Genomic DNA, 23,562 nt, shown 5'->3' on the forward strand with positions numbered 1-23,562 from the left:
ACTTCTAGGAATTGCAGGTTGCGATCTCTGCACAAATCTCTGCGTACTCCAGCTTGTCTGCCTTCAGACCGGACCGGCAGCTGGAGATCTCGTGTGCCCAGTTTCGGCAGGGAGCCCGGGGGTCCAGGATCGTTCCAGAATTTATAGCAAGAGGGCAGGCAGGCCAGCTTTGTAGAAGGCGTGGGCCTAGGTGCCCAGGGGTGGCGGCCATGATAGGCTGCTGCGGCCCTGCCCCATGGCCCTGCCATGTCTGCTGCCCTGCTCACAGTGGCCGAGCAGTGTGGAGGGATCACGCATCCAGTGCCCTGCGCCATGCGGTGGAGAGCCGGCTCCTGTGGGCTGGCCTGCGTGCTGGCATTGGGCTCCTGCGTGGTGGCATCGGCCTCCAGCGTGTTGGCATCGGGCTCCAGCGTGCTGGCATCGGGCTCCTGTGTGGTGGCATCGGGCTCCTGTGGGCTGCGGGGCTGCTGGCACGGTGCATGGGGTTGTCTGGGCACAGCCTGCTGGCTGGCTGTTTAACCAGGTGGAAACAGCAGCTCCGCGCCTCGCCTCCCGCCCGCTGGCTATTCCTGCTGGCTGTTCTGAGTTCACCCGAGCGAGTGGAAACCACAGAGTGGTCCAGAGATAAATGTTCCAGAAACAGCAAAACAGTCTCGTGAAGAAAGAGCAGAGGCCTTTGGAGATCTCTTCACAAGCAGAAGAGAAGGCCATAGTGCATAGGTAGCCAAATTGTCTTTACTTATCTGAGAGATGCGCAGGTCAGGTCCACGTAGGCGCCATTTGTTGTTAAAATTTCGGAGGCTCCAGCCGGCTGGGCTAGCTTCACGGGCGGGTAACAGAGACGACCAGAGACGTACGGCTGGGCAGGGAAGCTGTATTTCTTTATTCAGGAACAACGATTTAGAAACTAAACCAAACTAATGACCAAACAGAACTCTGCTGTCTCTTTGCGGCGGCGCAAGCACTCTCTCTTACTCTGCCACTCTCCAACTCTGCAACTCCCGAACTCTCTCTTACTCTCGAACTCTGAAACTCTGGCACCCTGGCAGGGTTCCTCGGGGCGGGGCCAAGTGGGCCCGCGAAATTAGCAGGACTGATCCAATTCTCTTGGCGGGGGAGAACTAGAACAACCCAATGTAAAGTATACAACAGGGCAAGTCTCTTGCCCTTATCCAACTTTTTGTAGACCTTTCTTTATCTTAGATTTTCTCTCAGTTGTTTAGGCATTGAGTATCATTTGTTGAGTTCAACCTGTGTTAGGTTTTTGGGATCTGTCTTCTTTGGGCCTTTCTGCCAGATTGCCCAGTTAATGTGGTCTAAATCCAATCAATTACAGAATTTATGATGCCTTCTTTAGGCACTTCAACCATTATTAAGCACTTCGACTTTGAGTTATATGATTGCCGCTTGCTTATGGATACTCTAAGCCCTAGAACTTGTATCCAGTACTCTAAGCCCTAAATCTGAATGACGTGCCATCTAATTTGGATATAGTTACTCCCATGTGTTAGGAAAGGTCTCACCAGATATGAAGAGTTGCAAGGTTGACTTCTTAGGCTGGTATCTCTGGTAGTCCACAGTAGGATTTTGATAGCAGCATAATGCGATGTGGCAGCACCAGTAGCAATTTGGTTGAAGTTGGTATGGCGGTAAGGAATCATAGAGAAGGAATTTCAAGAAGTATGGGCATATCCTAAAGGTACCAGGACTAGGAGAAATGTGGGTCTTAAAAAGGGTGCAAGGGGTTTCCTATAGTCTTAGAGAGAGTTAAAATATCAATAATTATTATAGTCAGGTTAGTTGGGGGTTTAGTATCTACATTAGTATACTTGACTTCACTATGATTTGAATGTTTTTAGTGGTGTCTAAACCTCTTTGTATTTTAAATACATACAAAGTCAGAAGGTCTTGATCTATCTGGCCTAAGGTTATAGTTGATTTAGATGTTTGCTGAGCTTTATTTTTGGACACATTTGTAGAGATCCATAAACAACTAATCCCCTTATCAGAGTTTGATCATTTTGCAAGTGTAAGATAAATATTAGCAAAAGCTAGTATTTGTGCTTAGGGCTATGGTCTAGGCAGTTGGCAAACTTGAGATATTAAATCTATCCACCCCCTCACATGTTGTATTACTATTGATAGGATTAAATAGTGCTAAGACTAGGTTTTTTTTTTTTTTTTTTTTTTACCAGAGCACTGTTCAGCTCTGGCTTATGGTGGTGTGGGGGATTGAACCTAGGACTTTGGAGCTTCAGGCATGAGAGTCTCTTTGCATAACCATTATACTATCTACCCCCACCCAGGGCTAGGGTTTTACATCTTCCCCATTGTGGTTACTATTGTTGTCGGATAGGACAGAGAGAAATGGAGAGAGGAGGGGAAGAGAGATGGGGAGAGAAAGATAGACACCTGCAGACCTGCTTCACCAGGTAGTGACCCTCCTGCAGGTGGGGGGCGGGGCTGGAACCGGGATCCTTACTCTGGTCCTTGCATTTCTCCCCATGTATGCTTAACACCCGCTGTGCTACCACCTGACTCCCTGCAGTTTTTTTTTTTTCTTAACAGTTTCCTCCAAGGATGCTAATTAACTACACTCTAAAAATTACAGCAGCTCCAAATTAATAAAGGGTTGGAATGATGTTTTCTTTTCTTTTTTTCAATTGCCACCAGGGTTGCTATCACTGGGGCTTGGTGCTGGAATTACAAATCTACTGCTCTGGGTAGCTATTTTTTCCTATCAGTATTTTATCTGATAAAACAAAGAAATTGAGAGGAGAGGGGGAGACAGAAAGGCACATGCAAACCTGCTTCACTGCTTGTGAAGCTTCCCCACTCATATGTACCCTCTGCGGGTAGACTACTAAGACTCAAAGCTGAGTTCCTGCACATGGTACTGTGTGCACTCAGTTGAGTATACCATTACCTTTTTTTAAAAAATATTAAAATTTTTTTTTCCTTTTGTTGCCCTTGTTTATTGTCATTTTTTAAAAAAGATTTTATTTATTAATGAGAAACATAGGTGGAGAGAGAAAGAGCCAGACCATCATTCTGGAACATGTGCTGCCAGGGACTGAACTCAGGACCTCATGCTTGAGAGTCTGATGCTTTATCCACTAAGCCACCTCCCGAACCACTTTTTAAAAATGTATTTTAGCTTTATTTTTTAATTTGTTTATTTGATAGGACAGAGAGAAATTGAGAGGGAAGGGGGATAGAGAGAGAGAAACATCTGCAGCACTACTTCACAATACATGAAGCTTCCTCTCTGAAGTTGAGGACGGGGGACCTGAACCTGGGTCCGTGTGTTTAGTAACACGTGAACTTAACCAGGTGCAGTCTGGCCCTTGCTGGCTCTTGAGTGACAGTTTTCTAAAAAAATGGAATGGGGAGGGGGCTGGGTAGTAGCACAGTGGGTTAAGTGTAAGGACTAACCTAAGGATCCCGGTTCAAGTCATGGACTCCTACCTGCAGGGAGGGGATCGCCTCACAAATGGTGAAGCAGGTCTGCATGTGTCTCTCTCTCCCCCTTTGTCTTCCCTTCCTCTCTCAATTCCTCTTTGTCCTATCCAACAACAACAGCAGTAACAACAATGATAAAACAACAAGGGCAACAAAAAGGAAAAAATAGCCTCCAGGAGGGAGTCGGGTAGTAACGCTGGGTCGAGTTGAGCCCAAGGACCAGCGTAAGGATACCGGTTCGAGCCACCGGCTCCCCACCTGCAGGGGAATTGCTTCACAAGCAGTGAAGCAGGTCTGCAGGTGTCTATCTTTCTCTCCCCGTCTTCCCTTCTCTCAATTTCTCTCTATCCTAGCAACAACAATGATAATAATAACAAGGGCAACAAAATGGAGAAAATGCCCTCCCAGGAGCAGTATATTCCTAGTGCAGGCACCAAGCCCCAGCGATAACCCTGGAGGCGGAAAAAGAAAAAAAAATGTAATAGGATAATCTAAAGGTGTTAAGTTCTGTTTTTTTAAAAATAGAACAGTCAAATTTTGTGCAGTAACCGAGAAGGAAGGAAAAAAAAAAAGTAGCACAGTCACAGGAGTAGGTCGGCAACACAGCAGGTTAAGTACACGTGGTGCAAAGCGTAAGGAACAGCTTAAGGATACCAGTTCGAGCCCCTGGTTCCCCACCTGCCAGGGGAGTCACTTCACAGGCGGTGAAGCAGGTCTGCAGGTGTCTATCTTTCTCTCCCCCTCTCTGTCTTCCCTTCTTTCTCAATTTCTCTCTGTCATATCCAACAACAATAACTACAACAATAAAACAAGGGCAACAAAGGGAAATTAAAAAAAGACAACAAAAGGGAAAATAAATACTAAAAAAACTTAAAAAAATCAAAAACAAATAGAACAGTCATACTTTTATTTTAACATATTTATGCATGCTAAATTAGAAACACAAAAGTCACAATCTTACTACATATAAACAACTGTTAACACTTTAAATATGCTCTTCTTATTCCTTATTATTTTTTAAAAATTACTTAGGATAGAGACAGGAGAGGTTAAGGGGAAAGGGGGAGATACAGAGGGTGAGAGTCACTTGCAGCACAGCTTCATCACTCAAGATGCTTCCCTACTGCAAGTGGGGGCTGGGGAGTTGAACTGGGGTCACTGAGCACTGTAATGTGTGCACTCAATCAGTTGTACTGCCTCTTGGCCCCTTCTGGTTCATTCTTTTCCAAGGATGAGACTGAGTCTCTAATTAGAGAGGTAAATGCTGTTCTAATATTTTGGTTAACAAATGCACAGAAGTATTCCAAGTGAGAGTTATGAATGCAAGGAATATTTCATAAAATGTATATTCAATGGAAAGGTGGACATCTTTGAAGACTATTCCAAGGCTAAGATTTTAGGATTCTCCCAGAGCAAGTCAGTCATGTTAATTATGATAGTCAAAGCAACAGATTTCATGCTAAAATACAAACAAGAACACCTCTGTATGGTTAAAATAGTTTTAAAAACATTTTAAAATATATTTGTAAAATGATATTTAAATAATATATCAAAGACAAAACCAAAAATTGTGAAAATAGCACTGTTGTTAGTTCATAGTAAAATTCTTCTCAAGCTGCAGAACAGTTTCCTTAAGGCTAGAATTTTCTGCCCAATTGACTTTACTCCCCAAAATCAGGTTCTGTAATAAAAAATAAAAGGTCATAAGCACTTTAAAAAATTATTACGATTATAAAACATTTTTAACACTGATCTTTAAACATTTACTAGATGAGAAAAAATAGTAGCATGACTTTGTATCTTGATTTCTACTTTTAGTAAGACTTTAAGTTTGATCTTATAATTATACAGATCTTATAATGTTATAAGATCTTATAAGATTATAATTTATCAATAATATATGTTATTTCTTTTAATTATTTTTATTTTACTTATTTATTCCCTTTTGTCCTTTTTGCTTTATTGTTGTGTTATTGTTGTTGTTATTGATATCGTCGTTGCTGGATAGGACAGAGTGAAATGGATAGAGGGAGGAGGGGAAGACAGATAGGGGGAGAGAAAGATAAGACACCTGCAGACCTGCTTCACCACTTGTGAAGCAACTCCCCTGCAGGTGGGGAGCCGGGGGCTCAAACCAGGATCCTTAAGCCAGTCCTTGCACTTTGCACCACCTGCACTTAACCCACTGCGCTACTGCCCGATTCCCAGTTTTTTCTTGTTAAGGATACTTTGCATTAACTCCCATGAAGAGCTAGTCAGAATTCATTTGTACATCCATTACTAAAACTGCCATTTAAGAGAAGTAATATGGTCTATTTTAAAAAGAAAAGCTTAGTTCTCAGGCCTTGTAAAGTGTAAGACCCCGAAAAAGGGAAAGATACCGAAGCTGGGGGTGGGGGGAGGTGAACAACAAAAATATTTTGTGGTAGATAATGGAGTCAAAGCTTTGGGTCATAATTAGTAGAAATTATTTAAAAATAAAATTTTAGGGGCCAGGCGTTGGCGCACCTGGTTAAGCGCACACATTGCAGTGCACAAGGACCCATGTTCAAGCCCCTGGTCCCCATATGCAGGGGGAAGGCTTCATGAGTGGTGAAGCAGGGCTGCAGATGTCTACCTGTCTCTCTCCCTCTCTAACTCCCCCTCCCCTCTCAATTTCTGTCTCTGTCCAATAATAAATTAATAAAGTATAAAAAATAAAGTAAATTTTTAAAAGCAACAACAGTAGTGGGGGCTGGGTGGTGGTACACATTACAATGTGCAAGGACCCAAGTTCAGGCCCCCAGTCCCACCTGCAGGGGGAAAGCTTCCTAAGTGGTGAAGCAGTGCTGCAAGTGTTTCCCTGTCTCTCTCCCATCTCTTCTCAATTTCTGGCTGTATCTAACAAATAAATAAAGATTATTAACAAACAAAAAACAAGTGTAGGGGGCCAGGCAGTAGTGCAGCAGGTTAAGTGCTCATGGTGCAAAGCCCAAGGGCTGGCACAAGAATCCCAGTGCAAGTCCCCGGCTCCTCACCTGCAGGGGCGGTCACCTCATAGGGGTGAAGCAGGTCTGCAGGTGTCTTTTGCTCTGTCTCCCCTCTTCTCTCAGTCCTATCTAACAACAATGACAGCAACCACAACCACAATAACAACAAAAATGATAAACAACAAGGGTAACAAAAGGGAAAAAATAGCCTCCAGGAGCAGTGGATTCGTAGTGCAGGCACAAAGCCCCAGCAGTAACCCTGGAGGAGAAAAAACAAAACCAAAAACAAACAAACAAACAAAAACAACTATAGCCTGGAAGGTGGAGTAGTAAATAAAGCTGGACTCTCATGCATGAGGCCCCAACTAGGATTTTTGGTACAGCATGTGCTAGAATGTTGTTCTAGTCCTCTCTCTTTCTTAAATAAATAAATCTTTTTTAAAAAGTAGTTAAAGGGGCACTGGGTGGTGGCACACATGGTTGAACGCACATGTTACTATGCTCAAGGACCCTGTCTCTCTCCCTATCACCATTTCCCTCTAGATTTCTGACTGTCTCTAGGCAATAAATAAAGATAATAAAAAAAAAAAAAAGAAGTTAAAGGTCTGAAGGATACAACAGCCTCTTAGGCCTGAAGGTCTAAAATTCTAGGTTCAATTCTTTGCACCACCATAAGACTGAGGTGAGGGAGTGGGAGGTAGCGCAGCGTGTTAAGCACATGTGGCACAAAGCGCAAGGACCAGTATAAGGATCCTGGTTCAAGTTCCCAGCTCCCCACCTGCAGGGGAGTCGCTTCACAGGCGGTGAAGCTGATCTACAGGTGTAGATCTACCTTTCTCTCCCCCTCTCTGTCTTCCCCTCCTCTATTTCTCTGTCCTATCTAACAATGACAACATCAATAACAACAACAACTACAACAATAAAAAAAAAAAAGGTGACAAAAGGGAAAATAATTCATTAAAACAAAAACAAAAACAACTCTCACGCCTGAGACTCCGAAGTCCCAGGTTCAATCCCCCGCACCACCATAAGTCAGAGCTGAGCAGTGCTCTGGTGTTTCTGCATCTCTCTCAAAAATAAAATAAAATACTTTCAAAAATCAAAATAAATCTGCATTTATAGAATTATTCAGCCTCATTACTCGGGTGAGACTTTTTCTTTCATAGGATTCTCTGCTTTCATTTCAGGTGGTTCACTTCCTAACAAAGCCCCAAAACCTAGATATAGGCCAGGTCCCATGAGATAGGGCATATGTACACATATCCATAAATTAGGGCAAAATATATACCGGAAAGCAAAAGTGCAAAATAGTCTGCAGTGAGTCAATAAATGAAGCAAGCAAGTTTAGAAAGACCTACAAAGACACCATAAAGTTCCTAATGAAATAGTATTTACCTAGACTTAAATACCCTCCTCTCCTACTTCCTATTACACTTCCCTCAGTTACTCCAACGCTAACCTTATCAAAGCAAGGACTGCAAAAGCTGAATAAGGGCAAGAGATTGGCATACTTGACTCTTTAGTCACTATCAGGCCACCCCATCAACTGGGGCACTATTTGGGGAGTCTTGACATTCCCACACAGACATGATGGGCCTAGACCTCAAATAGATCCCTCTCTCCATTATTATGGTCATCTCTACTAGGAACAACAAAATAGACCCTTGTGGGCCCCCATAGGACCTTTCCCTCAACTTGGATCAACAAAGGTAGAGAATGTTCCATCCTCCAAAGGAAAGCTGGACAACATACTCTATGCTACACCTGAGGAAGATGGGTCCTGAAATTGGAGAAGCTTGGAATGTTCCTACTCATGACCACAGAATGTGAGCTCATATCTACAGGGATGCAGAGGTCACATAGGCTCCTAAGCTAAATATGTGCCCCGAATCAGATCAAATCGATAGGGTTTATAGTCAACAATATTTATATATGTTTTCCATATTTGGGAGCTACTCTTTTCTCTGGTCCAGCTTTCTGGTCTTTTTTCCAGCCATGACCTCATCTCCCCAGACAATAACTTGGATCCACCTGCATATCAGATAACAGGCTCAGGGAAAAAACAAACAAACAAACAAAAAAAACACTAGTGTAGTCATGGGTGTTGGGAAATTGTGAGGATGTGGTTGAGCCTGGCAGAGCTTGATCTGAGGGCCATGTACATCCTGTAAGTCTCTCTCTCTCTGCTGAGAGGTCGAGGAGGGACATGACTCCCCAAGATTTGCCTCGTTGTATCAGACTCCCTGCCTCATAAAGTACGCTGCATTCCAGATACTATGGCCTGCTCCCTTATTATCTACATAATCATTGTTTCACCTGAAAGATCCCCACCCATTCCATTCCTTTGATCTATCTTCTTTCTACCCTCAAGACCCTCCCTGCCTGCAGGTTATTATTAATCCTACCAGTTAAAACCCTCACAAAAGTTGCTAAAGAAGTTCCTACTTTTCCCAGCCCTTTTGCCTTTCTCTGCCCCTTTCCAAACCATGTCAAGCCATTTCCGTTTCTGGGTCTGCCTTTTAAAAGCCTTGGCTCTCTGATCAATAAAGAATTGAATTGCCTCGCCACCACGAGCTCAGTTCATGAGTCATCTCCCTCGAGTCCTGAGTGAGTAGCAGCCCAGGTTGGCTCTGGTGGTATTCTCTCCAACCCAGAGAGTATGCGCCCGGGAAGAGGCACCTCCACGCTAGCCCGGCACATGGGCCCTTTGGAATATAACTAAAATAGGACTACTAACTATCTACAAACGGAGACCCCCCCCAACTCTTCATATGAACTATTTCAGCTTTTAGGTTCATGATTAGTCAAGTTTGTTTGGCTTTATATGTTAACTCTTTTTTCAGCCACCAGGTTCCAGATGCTAGCATGATGCCAACCAGACTTCCCTGGATAGACGACTCCACCAATGTGTCCTGGAGCTGACTCCCCAGAACCCCACCCCACTAGGGGAAGAGAGACACGCTGGGAGTATGGATCGACCTGCCAATGCCCATGTTCAGCAGGGAAGCAATTACAGAAGCCAGATCCTGCACCTTCTGCACCCCATAATGACCCTGGGTCCATACTCCCAGAAGGATAAAGAATAGGAAAGCTATCAAGGGAGGGGATGGGATATGGAGTTTTGGTGGTGGGAATTGTGTGGAGTTGTACCCCTCTTATCCTATGTTTTTTGTTACTGTTTCCTTTTTATAAATAAAAATTTTAAAAAAAAGAATTCTTCATTTGAAGTTAGCCTCAGGGATTTGGTCACTGCAATTAAAAAGTAGTTGTAAGACCTGGGAAGGACTTCCTTATGAAATACAGGAACTTACACAGGACCAAGGATATGCTTCACATACAACTGGAATTTCCATTACACATAACAAAGTATTTAATTAAGCTAGCAAAATAGCTCACTTAGACAGACTGCTGCTTTGTCTAGTATGTGGTCATTTTGAGCCTGCCCCCAAGAACATTAAAGAAAGCTTTGTGCTGTGGTATCTCTCTCTCTCTACCTCCATTAAAACAAAAGCATTTATTACATACCTTAGTAATCAAAAACTGGTAATTCATCTTTACAGTTGGAGACATTTTATAATGCAAAAGGCACTCCAAAAACCTCCAGAATAAAAAAATACATACACATTTTTGACATAACTGTCAAGATTGAGTATATATTTTGAACAGACACGATGCTAAAAAAATTAATATGAATTGTCTTGTTTAGATCAATCACTTTAAATTTTATTTTTTATTTGTTATTATTGGATAGAGACAGAAATTGTGGGGGGGTAGAGAGAGAGGGAGAGAGACAGAGACACACCTTGCAGTCCTGCTTCACCTCTCATGAAGCTTTTCCCCTGCAGGTGGGGACCAGGGACTTACACCTTGTGCTCTGTAATATGAGCATTTACCCAGGTGAGCCACTGCCTGGCCCTTAGTTCAATCATTTTTTTAAAAAATATTTATTTATTTATTCCCTTTTGTTGTTCTTGTTGTTTTATTGTTGTAGTTATTATTGTTGTTGTATAGGACAGAGAGAAATGGAGAGAGGAGGGGAAGACAGAGAGGGGGAGAGAAAGATAGACACCTGCAGACCTGCTTCATTGCTTGTAAAGTGACTCCCCTGCAGGTAGGGAGCCAGGGGCTCAAACCAGGATCCTTACACCGGTCCTTGCACTTTGCGCCACTTGTGCTTAACCTTCTGCTCTACAGCCCAGCTCCCCCAATCACTTTCTAAACAAGGAAACAAATTAATGGTTTCAAAAGTTAATCTCTTCACCATCAGCAACTATTAAGTAGGAGTCAGAATTCTAAATACATATTTTTATTACCTGCACCCACGTCTTCTTGGATCTCCCAATTTGGAGTCTAATGTCCTGCACATAACACCTTCACAGAGCTACTAAAATCATTCCATTTATAAATGCTTAAGATCTATCATGCCCAAAGCAGAAATTGACTGAGTTTGGAGTATGGCACCAAAGTAAGAAAGCAGAAGTATACTAGAATTTGCAGTGAGTACCCTCCCTAACACTTCCTCTCCACTATTCCAAGCTTTGGGTCCATGATTGCTCAACAATTTGTTTGGCTTTGTATGGTAACTCTCTTTTCAGTCACCAGGTTCCAGGTGTCATCAGGATGCCGGCCAGACTTCCCTGGATTGAAGACACCACCAATGTGTCCTGGAGCTCAGCTTCCCCAGAGACCCATCCTACTAGGGAAAGAGAGAGGCAGACTGGGAGTATGGACCGACCAGTCAACGCCCATGTTCAGCGAGGAAGCAATTACAGAAGTCAGACCTTCTACCTTCTGCAACCCTCAATGACCCTGGGTCCATGCTCCCAGAGGGATAGAGAATGGGAAAGCTATCGGGGGAGCGGGTGGGATATGGAGATTGGGCGGTGGGAATTGTGTGGAGTTGTACCCCTCCTACCCTATGGTTTTGTTAATTAATCCTTTCTTAAAAAAAAAAAAAAACGAAAAAAAAAAAAGTTAATCTCTTCACCATCAGCAACTATTAAGTAGGAGTCAGAATTCTAAATACATATTTTTATTACCTGCACCCACGTCTTCTTGGATCTCCCAATTTGGAGTCTAATGTTCTGCACATAACACCTTCACAGAGCTACTAAAATCATTCCATTTATAAATGCTTAAGATCTATCATGCCCAAAACAGAAATTGACTGAGTTTGGAGTATGGCACCAAAGTAAGAAAGCAGAAGTATACTAGAATTTGCAGTGAGTACCCTCCCTAACACTTCCTCTCCACTATTCCAAGCTTTGGGTCCATGATTGCTCAACAATTTGTTTGGCTTTGTATGGTAACTCTCTTTTCAGTCACCAGGTTCCAGATGCCATCAGGATACTAGCCAGGCTTCCCTGGACTGAAGACCCCACCAAGGTGTCCTGGAGCTCAGCTTCACCAGAGACCCACCCTACTAGGGAAAGAGAGAGGCAGACTGGGAGTATGGACCGACCAGTCAACGCCCATGTTCAGTGAGGAAGCAATTACAGAAGCCAGACCTTCTACCTTCTGCAACCCTCAATGACCCTGGGTCCATGCTCCCAGAGGGATAGAGAATGGGAAAGCTACTGGGGAGGGGGTGGGATATGGAGATTGGGTGGTGGGAATTGTGTGGAATTGTACCCCTCCTACCCTATAGTTTTGTTAATTAATCCTTTCTTAAAAAAAAAAAAAAAAAAGATCTATCATGCCAGTCCAGGAGGTGGCACAGTGGATAAAGTTCTGAGTTTGATCCCCTGCAGAACATCAACCAGAGTGAATTATCTCTCTCTTCTCCTGTCTCTCGTTAATAAATAAATAAATCTGGCCATCATGAAAAATCCAAACCTTCAGCATTAAAAATACATTAATTCTAGAATAGAATAGACGTTTACTCTATTTACTGAGCCACATCCTTAGTAGCCTGCAGTAGGTAGTTAAGATCAAAGACTGAGGGCAGAGGATATCACGTAGTAGTTGAGTGCAAGTCTTGAGTATGTGAGGCCCTGGGTTTGATCCTTGGAACCACATAAACCAAAAATAAAAACATAAAGCAAAGACTAACTGAAAGTCAACAATGCAATCAAATCAACCATTTAGGAAAAAAAATATTTTTAATGTTTCTAACTCATATAAACATACCTGGAACACATGTTGAATAACTGTAGTAATTTGTATTTCCACCTGTAGATTTTGTTGTATGGTTTTTATAGTGTCTGATTCTTCCATTCTGTCCAAATCATTTTTCTTTTTGTTCTTTTCAGTCTGTATTTCTGAAAACTTAGTTTCTGAAGCTTGTTTTAATTCTAGCAAGTTAAAAAAAAAAACAATATATATGATAATCCTACAAATAAGAATCTTGAGTATTATTTCTCGGCCTTTTGACTAAGATCAAGTGTAGTATCTATTCTTACTGGAATCTTGAAAAATAATAAAATTAGGGGCTGAGTAGTGGTGCACCTGGTTGAGCGCACATGCTACAAGGTGCAAGGACCCAGATTTGAGCTCCTGGTGTCCACCTACAGGGGGAAAGCTTCACAAATAGTTAAGCATGGCTGCAGGTGTCTCAATTTCTGGCTGTCTCTATCAAATAAATAAACAATAATAAATTTCTTTAAATTACGAAGCAGAACAGTTTCTAGCTAATTTACAGAGTAGTAATAAGCTGCATTTTAATCTAAAAATAACTTTCATGAGGTAAATCACGTTTAAATTTTATGTTAAGAAATATCCTCGGGTGGTCAGGGAGTTTGCGCGGTGATAAGGCTTTGGACTCTCAAGCATGGGGTCCCGAGTTCGATCCCCGGCAGCACATGTGCCAGAAAGATGTCTGGTTCTTTCTCTCTCCTCCTATCTTTCTTGCTTTCTTTTTTTTTTTAATTAAATAAATAAAATCCTTTAAAAAAGAAAAAGTTTAGTAATAATAAAAAAAAAAGAAATATCCTCAGGAGTCGACGGTAGCACAGTGGGTTAAGTGCACGTGGCACAAAGTGCAAGGACCCGCATAAGAATCCCAGTTCATTAAATGGGAAACTGGGGAATGTTATGCATGTACAAACTATTGTATTTACTGTTGAATATAAAACATTAATTCCCCAATAAAGAAATAAATTTAAAAAAAAATCAGGAGAGACCAAAAAAAAAGAGACCTACTTATGAAGCTTCCGCCTCCCCAATCTCTCCAACTCTAGGTGGGTACTAGGACCTTAAATCTAGGTCTTTAGGCTTGGTAATGTGTATACTCTACCAGGTGTACTACTGCCCAGACTCCCAAAGTCAAACTTTTCCTACACATACTTTTCTATTTCTAATTTTCTCTTTTTTAAAAGATTTTATTTATTAATGAGAAAGATAGGAGGAAAGAGAGAGAACCAGACTTCACTCTGGTACATGTGCTGCTGGGGATTGAACTCAGGACCTCATGCTTGGGAGTCCAACACTATTACCTACCAACACTATTACCTACTATTACCCCTGACCACACTATTTCTATTTTTTTCTACAGAGAAATAAACCTTTGAATATTCTATTATTATTTTTGAAATGAACATTTCACTTATTTTAATACAAAAGTCATCCCAGGCTCATTAACTGAAAAAATTGTGGAATCACACGTCTCAATTGTACCTGTGAAAAATTTATATTTACAGGAGTCGGGTGGTAGCACAGCAGGTTAAGCGCAGGTGGTACAAAGCACAAGGACCAGCGTAAGGATCCCGGGTCGAGCCCCAGCTCCCTGCCTGCAGTGGCATCGCTTCACAGGCGGTGAAGCAGGTCTACAGGTGTCTGTCTTTCTCTCCCCCTCTGTCCCCCCTCCTCTCTACATTTCTCTCTGTTCTATCCAACAATGATGACATCAATAACAACAATTATAACTACAACAATAAAACAACAAGGGCAACAAATGGAATAAATAAATATTTGTAAAAATTTATATTTACAAGTACGTTTATATGGGTGGGAAAAGGTTTGGAATGATATGTACTAAGCAGCAGTCACAGAAGAAGGACACATGGCTTTCATATACTTTTCTGTACCATTTAATTTTTTCTCCCACTATAATCATATTAATTTTGTGATCTTAAATTCTGAGACAGCAAAAAATAAGTCAAGCAACATGCATGTTGCATCCAAATGCTTTAAAATTTTTTTTTTTTAATTATCTTTACTTACTTATGCAACTGTTTCACCACTTGTGACACTTTCCACCTGCAGATGCGGACCAGGGGCTTGAACCTGGGTCCTTGTACACTGTAGTGTGTGAGCTAAACCAGATGCGCCACCGCCTAGCTCCGTTCTATGTCCAAATTTTTAAGACTTTGAAAAATAAGGAATTTCTTGGGCAGCAGTAGATAACATAATGGTTTTGCAAAAAGGCTCTCATGCCTGAGGCTCCAAAGTCCCAGGTTCAGTCCCTGGCACCACCATGAACCAGAGCAGAATAGTGCTCTGGTTAAAAAAAAAAAAAGTGTGCTGCTTTGTCGTGCCCCTGGCCCCCACTGCACCAAAGGATGCTTTGGTGCTATGGTCTCTCTCTCTGCCTCTTACCTATTTTTTCTTTTAATTTATTTATTATTGGATAGAGACAGAAAGAAACTGAGCGGGGAGGAGGGAACAGAGAGAAAGACACCTGCAGTCCTGCTTCACCACTTGCAAAGCTTTCCCCCTGCATGTAGTGACCAAGGGCTTGGACCTGTGTCCGTCCTTGCACACTGTAATGTGTGCACCTATCCAGGTGCACCACCACCTGGACTCTCCGGCCTCTTATCTAAAAACAATAACAACGCCCTTTTTCTTTGTGACTATGAGGTCAAAAGGTTCTACATACCCAATCTCTTCTTTTTAACCTCAAGCAATTTTTCCTCCAAATCCCAAGATTCCTGTTATTAGAAATAAAAATGGTTAGAGTTATGGAGGTGACTAGGCAGTAAAATGCCTGCTTACAGGTATGAGGTTGTTAAGTTTGAACCCCAGCACTACCCAAATGAGAATACAATAGACAAAAGCAAATAAAATTTAACTACTTGACAGTGGAACAGTGCTTTGTCCTATCTCTGTCCTTTCTCAAATCAAAACAAAACAAAAAAGTAACCTAAACTATGGTGGGCCTGCAAGGAAGTTTACCTGGACAGGACACAGGTTTCATCATGTGCACGGCCCAGGTTCAAGCCCACCCTCCACTGCACTGGATGAAGCTTTGGTCCTGTGGTATCTTTTCCTCTCTCCCTCTATCTCTGCCTTTCTCTCTCTATCCTTTTTGCTTTACAGAGGCACTGGGGGTGGGGGCGAGATATAGAGAGAAATTCCTGCAGCACTGCTTTACTGCATGTGAAACTTCCCTTCCACAGGTGGAAAGTAGGGGTTGGAACCTGGGTCTTGGTGCACAGTATGTGTGTGCTCAACCAAGTGCACTACCACCTAGTCCCTCCTCTTTCTATTAGAAAAATGCTGGCTTGGTATGGTGAAATCCAGGTGACAATCAAAAATTAAATTGGAGTGGGGGGAGGGTGCGGTAGTGGCCAGGCAGTGGTGCACTTGGTTAAGTGAACACATTACAGTGCGCAAGGATCCAGGTTCAAGCCCCTGGTCCCTACCTGCAGTGGGGAAGCTTCACAAGTGGTGAAGCAAGTCTGCAGGTGTCTCTCTGCCTCACTATTTCCTTGTTCCCCTCAATTTCTCTTTGTCTCTTTCCAATAATAAATAAATAATTAATTAATGTTGGGGCTGGGAGGTAGCACACCTAGTAAAACGAACATTTTACTATGCACAGGGGAAGCTTCACAGATGGCGAAGCAGTGTTGTAGTGTTTCTATATTTCTCCTCCATCTTTCCCTATACCTCTCTATCTGATACTTAAAGAGTGACAGAGAGAGAGACACTCTGCAGAGAATAGTGGAATTAAGCAGACCCAAAACCCTCCAGAGCTAAAAACAAAAGTAAAATGGGAGACAGCGCACTCTGGGGGGATATGCACCTTAACATCTGTGAGACCCTGGTTTTGGGTCCCAGTAACAGAGAGAAGCAAATGGCTCCAGGGGATGCTCCATGGATGGTAGGATAGTGCTATGATAGCTCTTCCTCTTTCTCTATCTGAAAGTTTAAAAAACAAGTAATAGAAAATAAAAGCTGAGCACCGAAAAAACAGCATAATGGTTATGGCAAAAGACTTTTATGCCTGAGGATCCAAGGTCCCAGGTTCAATCCTTAGAAACACCGTGAGACCTGAGCAGTGTTCTGGTGTCTCTCTCTGTATCTCTCTCATTAAAATAATAAAATACGGAGCTGGGTGGTAGCACACTGGGTTAAGCATACATAATATGAAGTGCAAGGACCCGTGCAAGGATCTCAGTTTGAGCCCCTGGCTCCTCACCTGCAGGGGGGTCACTTTGCAAGTGGTGAAGGTGTCTATCTTTCTTTCCCCCTCTCTGTCTTCCCCTCTTCTCTCTATTTCTCTCTGTCCTTGCCAACAATAATAACAACGATAAACAATAAGGGCAACAAAAGAGAAAAACAGCCTCTAAGAACAGTGAATTCATAGTGCAGGCACAGTGGACAGAAAGGGGGTGAGTGAATGATTCCTAGAACTAAAAACTAGTACTCAGAGATGTTGCATCACATCCAGGTCTGAGTTTTAGCAACAAAAAGACTGTTAAAAAGAAGGGGGGGGGGGATCAGGGCTGGGAAAACAGTATAATGGTTAAGACTTTCCCGCCTGAGGGTCCAAGGTCCCAGGTTCAATCTCTAGCACCACCATAAACCATAGCTGAGCAGTGCTCTGGTGTTTCTATCTGGACCTTTATCTCTCATTAAAATGAGAACCGCCCCCCCCAAAAAAAAAAAAAAACCTAAAAACTCACCAGTTTACAACTGTGACTTCTTGAGTCTCCATTGCTTGTTGCCCCACAGAGGCTGAAACAGCAGCAGAGAGACCCTATACTGACATCAATGTTACAGAACCAGCTAGGGGACTCGGGATAAAAATCTCCCCTCCTCCACCTAGATATACAAACAGGGAAATCAGACACCTTAGCCATAGCACCTCCTACTGGAACAACAATGAAATCTACACTAAATGAGGAAACAGATAAAGATAGCAATGACAGAAACTAGATCTAGAAAACATATCTAGAAAAAATGACAAAGTTCAGAAAACCCTTTATGAAATCAATTCAAGAAACTAAAATCATGATCTGGGAGGTGGTGCAATGGATAAAGCACTGGACTCTCAAGCATGAGGTCCTGAGTTCAATCCCCGACAGCACATGTACCAGTGTGATTTGTCTCTATCTCTCTTCCTATATTTCGCATTAATAAATTAATAAAGTATTTAAAAAAATGAGGGGAATTGGGCTGTAGCGCAGCGGGTTAAGCGCACGAGGCGCAAAGCACAAGGACCGGCGTAAAGATCCCGGTTTGAACACCCGGCTCCCCACTTGTAGGGGAGTCGCTTCACAGGCGGTGAAGCAGGTCTGCAGGGGTCTATCTTTCTCTCCCCCTCTCTGTCTTCCCCTCCTCTCTCCATTTCTCATGACCTATCCAACAACGACAATATCAACAACAACAACAATAATAACAATAATAAAAAACAAGGGCAACAAAAGGGAATAAAGAAATAAAACTCCAGAATTCAGCAATTATACTACCAAAGAATTACAAAGTACAGAAAAACAAACAAATAAACAACTCCAAACAGAACTGTGGGGCCTAAAGGATACTTTGAATACAGTTCAGGTTGAGGTAAGAGGCCTCAGAAATAGACTTAGTCAGGTGTAAGAGAGAATATCAATAGTAGAAGGCCCAACCATCAGACTCTGAATTCAAAGCTCTTGCAGAAGAAAGGTTTAGGAAAGATGAAGCACTTCTCAATGAAATAGCAGACTACCATACAAGAAAGAGTTATTGGGAGCCCTGTGGAAGGAGAGAGAAAGAGAGAGAGAGAGAACGAACATACTTAAAGAAAATTTTTTTAAAGAATCTTTTTTAAAATTTATTTTCCCTTTTGTTGCCCTTGTTTTTTATTATTGTTGTAGTTATTACTGTTGATGTCATCGTTGTTGGATAGGACAGAGAGAAATGGAAAGAGGAGGGGAAGACAGAGAAGGGGAGAGAAAGATAGACACCTGCAGACCTGCTTCACCGCCTGTGAAGCGACTACCCTGCAGGTGGGGAACCGGGAGCTCGAACTGGGATCCTTATGCTGGTCCTTGCGCTTTGCACCACCTGCACTTAACCCGCTGCACTACCATTCAACCCACAAGAAATTTTAACAGAATTCCACACCTGAGCAATGTTCAAAATACAGAGATAGACAGACAGACCGACAGACAGACAATTAGGGAATCAGCCTATAATTGGTGACCTTTGGAGAACTACTGTAGTTTCCAATGGAAAGGATGGGACACAAAAGTCTGGTTGATGGCTAGAACTGTATGGAATTATACCACTATTATCTTTTACTATTTTGTAAATCAATATTAAATCACTAATAAAAAATAAAGTAAACGAAAAATCAATAAAAGGTTGTGGAAATTGTTCAGCCTGTTAAGAGCATAAAATTTACAAACATATCGGAGCTGAGCAGTATCTATATGCAATCTCACATAGAATTATTAAATATATTTTAAGAAGAAATAGAAAGCTTAAATGAAATATATTGTGTAGGCAGTGGTATGCCCAGTAGAGAGAACATGTTACAATGCACAAGGACCCTGGTTCAAGGCCCATCCCACATCTCTAGGGGGAAAGTTTCACAAGTGGTAAAACAGTGCTAGAGATGTCTTTCTCCCTCTTTATCTCCCCCTTCCCTCTCAATTTCTCTGTGTCTACCCAATAGATAATAAAATATCACATACACAAACTCTCACCTTTATTATTATTATTTTAAAATATTGATTTTATTAAATACATATAAAAGAAAGTTTCACATGAGACAAAGAGGAGAAAGAAGCCAAACACCATTCTGGTACATGCGGTGCTGGGAATTGAACTGGGAACCTCTGGTATCCAAGTCTGATGCTCTACTAGTTACGCCACCTCTCCAGTCACTAAATAACTGAATTTCATCTATTCATGCTTTTATTTATTTTGTTGTCCTTGTTTTATTGTTGTAATTATTGTTGTTTGTATTGATGTTGTTGTTACTGATGTTGTCATTGGATAGGACAGAGAAATGAAGAGAGGAGGAGAAGACAGAGAGAGGGAACGAAAGACAGACACCTGCAGACCTGCTTCACCACTTATGAAGCAACTCGAGACTCCCCTGCAGGTGGGGAGCAAGGGGCTCGAACTGGGATCCTTAGGCCGGTCCTTGTGCTTATGCTTAACCTGCTGCACTATCACCTGACTCCCTCTATTCATTGACCTCTATTTATTACTCCAGATTTCAAATTTTCTATTTCTACATAGCAAAAGGGAGCAGACAGTAGCATAATGAACAACACCAATCAGAAATAAGTTATAAACAAGAAAACTTACTGACAGTGAGTTCCAATCATAGCATTTCTTTAAGCAATCCTATTTAGTCATATACACAGTAACCAGCAAGCTGTTACCTAAATCATGAGACTATATAACAGCGTAGTGTGCAAACTTACCTGCTGAAATTTCATTATTAACTTATTTAGCTTCAATATTTGTTTCATGTTTCCCACAAGTATACTGAAAGAGAACAACAACAACAAAAAAGGTTTACTAGCCTTAGTTGAAAAAAGTAAGCCTTGGGCCAGTAAAACAGCTTACTTGTATTAATGTGCTGTATTGCCGTGTGCATGACCCTAGTTTGAGCTCTGTCCCCACTGCACTAAAGGAAACTTTGGTGTAGTGGTCTCTTCATTCTTTTGTTTCTATCTTTGAAGAATAAAAATAAAGCAAAAACAAACAACAACAAAAACCCACACTGGCACATGGAATAATAGGAACTGAACTCAGGACACCAGGCTTTCTTTATTTTTAACTTTTTTTATTATTATCTTTATATATTGGCTAGAGACCATCACAAATCGAGAGGTGTTGTAAGTCCCAAATTCCTGTTGGGAGAAAAATAGTTTTAGGTTCATAGAAAAACTAAATGAAAGTAACATATACTACTACCACTCTGAATTCTCAGTAAGTGGTACATTTGTGTAACATAATGAACCTAAATTTGACATACAAACCCCTGAAGTCTTATAGTTTAGATTACGGTTTATTCTTAGTGTGTGTTCTGTGGGTTTTGACAAATGTTTGCTCTTAGAGACAAAGAAGCACAGGTATAGAGAGAGTTAAAGAGACTACAGCCGAAGCTTCCTTCAACTTCATGGAGGCTGGGCTCAAACCTGAGTCACACATGGTAAAACAGGACAATATCTAAGTGAGCTATTTTGCCGGCCTGAGTTTTGTTAAATGCATAATGACACATATCCACCATTATAGTATTACACAGAACTTTCTCACTGAATAAGTTGTGTCTTATCCCATTTCTTCAATAACATTTCTTTTTTCCTTTTTTTCTCTTTTTAAGTTTTATCTATTTATTTTTTTAAAAAAAATTTTATATTTATTTATTCCCTTTTATTGCCATTGTTTTATTGTTGTTGTTATTGATGTCCTCATTGCTGGAGAAGTGGAGAGAGGAGGGGAAGACAGAGAGGGGGAGAGAAAGACACCTGCAGACCTGTTTCACTGCTTGTGAAGTGACTTCCCTGCAGGTGGGGAGCCGGGGACTTGAACCGGGATCCTTTCACTGGTCCTTGCACTTTGTGCCACCTGTGCTTAACCCGCCGCGCTACCGCCCAACTCTCAGTTTTATCTATTTATAGTGAGCCAGAACATTACTTTGCACATATAATGCTGGGGGTTGAACTCAGGATTTCATGCTTCAGAGCTTAACACTTTACTTACTGCACTGCTTCTCGGGTCATTCTGTAAGTATTTCTGAGTACCTGCTACATGCCTAGACCTGTGCCACATCCACAGGGTGTGAAACAGGATGAAACAAGGTAGCTATTTTGAGTTTAGAGTTGAACAAACATTATAATCATTATGATAATACTAAATATTCTGATCATTAGCCAGAAATGAGAAACACTGGAATTTATTAGGGAGGCTGAAAATGGGAATTTTTTTAAATAATTTTATTTTGGATAGAGAAAGAGAAATTGAGAGGGAAGGGGGAGATAGATTCCCTGCAGCACTGCATATACAGTGGCATATACAGTGCTGGAGGGCCCTCCTCTCCCCTCAGGATTGCAAGTCTAATCACTGAACCATTTCCCTGCTCACTTGCGTGAAACTTTAAAACATGCTAAAGGTAGTGCTTTGGCCTACTTGTTCTGTTTTTTTTTTTTCTGTCTCCAGGTTTATTGCTGGGGCTTGGTGCCTGCACTTCGAATCCACTGCTCCTGGAGGCTATTTTTTCCCTTTTGCTGCCCTTGCTGTTTATCAGCTGTTGTTACTGCTGTCATTGTTGGGTAGGACAGAGAAAAATGGAGAGAGGAGGGGAAGACAGAGGGGGAGAGAAAGACAAACACCTGCAGGCTGCTTCACCATTTGTGAAGTGACCCCAATGCAGGTGGGGAGATGGGGGTTCGAACCAGGATTCTTACGCTGGTCCTTGTGCTTTGCGACATGTGCACTTCACCTGCTGTGCTACCGCCAGGACCCCTATCCTTTTTTTTTTTTTTGCCTCCACAGTTACTGTTGGGGCTCAGTGCTGCCACTATGAATCCAATATTGCTGGAGACCATTTTGGACTTTTTTTTTTAATTGGATAGGACAGAGAAAGTGAGAGAAATGGGGGAGACAGAGGAGAGTGATAGACACCTGCAGACTTGCTTCACCACTTGTGAAGTGACACCCCCTCACCCCGTAGGTGAGGAACCAGGGCTAGATCCTTCCACTTTGTACTACTGCTTAATTCATTGCGCTACTGTCCAGCCCCCTTGGTTTTTATTTTCTGTTGTTTTGGAATGTCTACTAGATTGTAAATTCTTCTTTCTTGTAAATCCCCTCAACTCATTTAGTTGTTGTCACCAAGGGCTTCACAGCTCTGAATAGACTTTTTCAGGTGGAAATAAGTAGAGACAGGGGCAGAAAAAGATACCACAGCACTTAAGCTTTCCCTAGTATGGCAGGGGCTGACTCAAACCTGAAGTGTTTGCTGGCCTCTGTGCTCCTTTAAATATAAATATATGCATACACACATATGTATGCAGTTTCACAGGATAGAGAGGTCAAAGCAGCACTCTGGCATATGCAAGTCCACTGCTGTGTCACCTACCAGGCTATGTAAATCAAGAAACACTTTCAGTGACTTGGGAAGTAGCAAAGTGGACAGACTCAGTATTCCTTGATTGCATGTGCCCAAGAACCCATTACTACACACGACAGAAAAGTGCTCTGGATTATATGTATAAATAAATGAATTTTTTAAAAACTTTTTATTTTTTTCCCTTTTGTTGCCCTTTTTTTTGTTATTGTTGTTGTAGTTATTATTGCTGTCATTGTTGTTGGATAGGACAGAGAGAAATGAAGAGAGGAGGGGAAGACAGAGAAGCAAAGGATAGACACCTGCAGATCTGCTTCACTACCTGTGAAGCAACCCCCCTGCAGGTATGGAGCTGTGGGGCTCGAACCAGGATCCTTATGCCAGTTCTTATGCTTTGCGCCACGTGTACTTAACTCGCTATATCACCACCTGGCTCCCATAAATGAATATTTTTAAATTTATTTATTTATTTATCTTTTACCAGAGCATTGCTCAGCTCTGTTTTTTTTTTTTTTTTTTTTTTTTTTTTTTTTTACCAGAACACTGATCAGCTCTGGTTTATGGTGGTATGGGGGACTGAACCTGTGACTCCGGAGCCTCAGGCATGACAGTCTGTTTGCATAACCATTATGCTATCTACCCCCACATAAATGAATATTTAAAAAAACTTTTCTCTGGACCCCCGTGGTGGGGCAGTGAATAGGGTGCTGAACTTGGAAACATGTGGTCCTAAGTTCAGTGGCTGCATCCCATGTACCAGTGATCCTTTGGTTCTATTTCTCATTTTTTATTTTAATTTTATTATTTTTTTACCAGAACACTACTCAGCTCTGGCTTATGGAGGGGCGGGAGATTGAACCTGGGACTTTAGAGCCTCAGGCATGAAAGTCTATGCATAAC

General features: G+C 41.9%; 1 protein-coding gene and 1 pseudogene across 3 annotated transcripts in view; one reads left to right on the top strand and one right to left on the bottom strand.

Moving 5' to 3' along the window:
- Positions 1-4,947: 4,947 nt before the first annotated feature.
- CENPH (centromere protein H) overlaps positions 4,948-23,562 on the bottom strand; it is a 31,715-nt gene continuing 13,100 nt past the window's right edge. For all 3 annotated transcript variants that reach the window (XM_060191256.1, XM_060191255.1, XM_007538037.2), the window contains 4 exons: positions 20,012-20,075; positions 15,247-15,298; positions 12,561-12,724; positions 4,948-5,143 (listed from right to left, as the gene is read on the bottom strand). In XM_060191256.1, the coding sequence (XP_060047239.1) occupies positions 5,051-5,143; positions 12,561-12,724; positions 15,247-15,298; positions 20,012-20,075 (373 nt within the window). In that variant the 3' untranslated portion in view covers positions 4,948-5,050. The remainder of the gene's footprint in view (positions 5,144-12,560; positions 12,725-15,246; positions 15,299-20,011; positions 20,076-23,562) is intronic.
- Positions 12,784-12,942, top strand: LOC132538775 (U2 spliceosomal RNA; annotated as a pseudogene).

The sequence above is a fragment of the Erinaceus europaeus genome, chromosome 5 (assembly GCF_950295315.1).
Source record: "Erinaceus europaeus chromosome 5, mEriEur2.1, whole genome shotgun sequence".
Lineage (NCBI taxonomy): Eukaryota > Metazoa > Chordata > Mammalia > Eulipotyphla > Erinaceidae > Erinaceus > Erinaceus europaeus.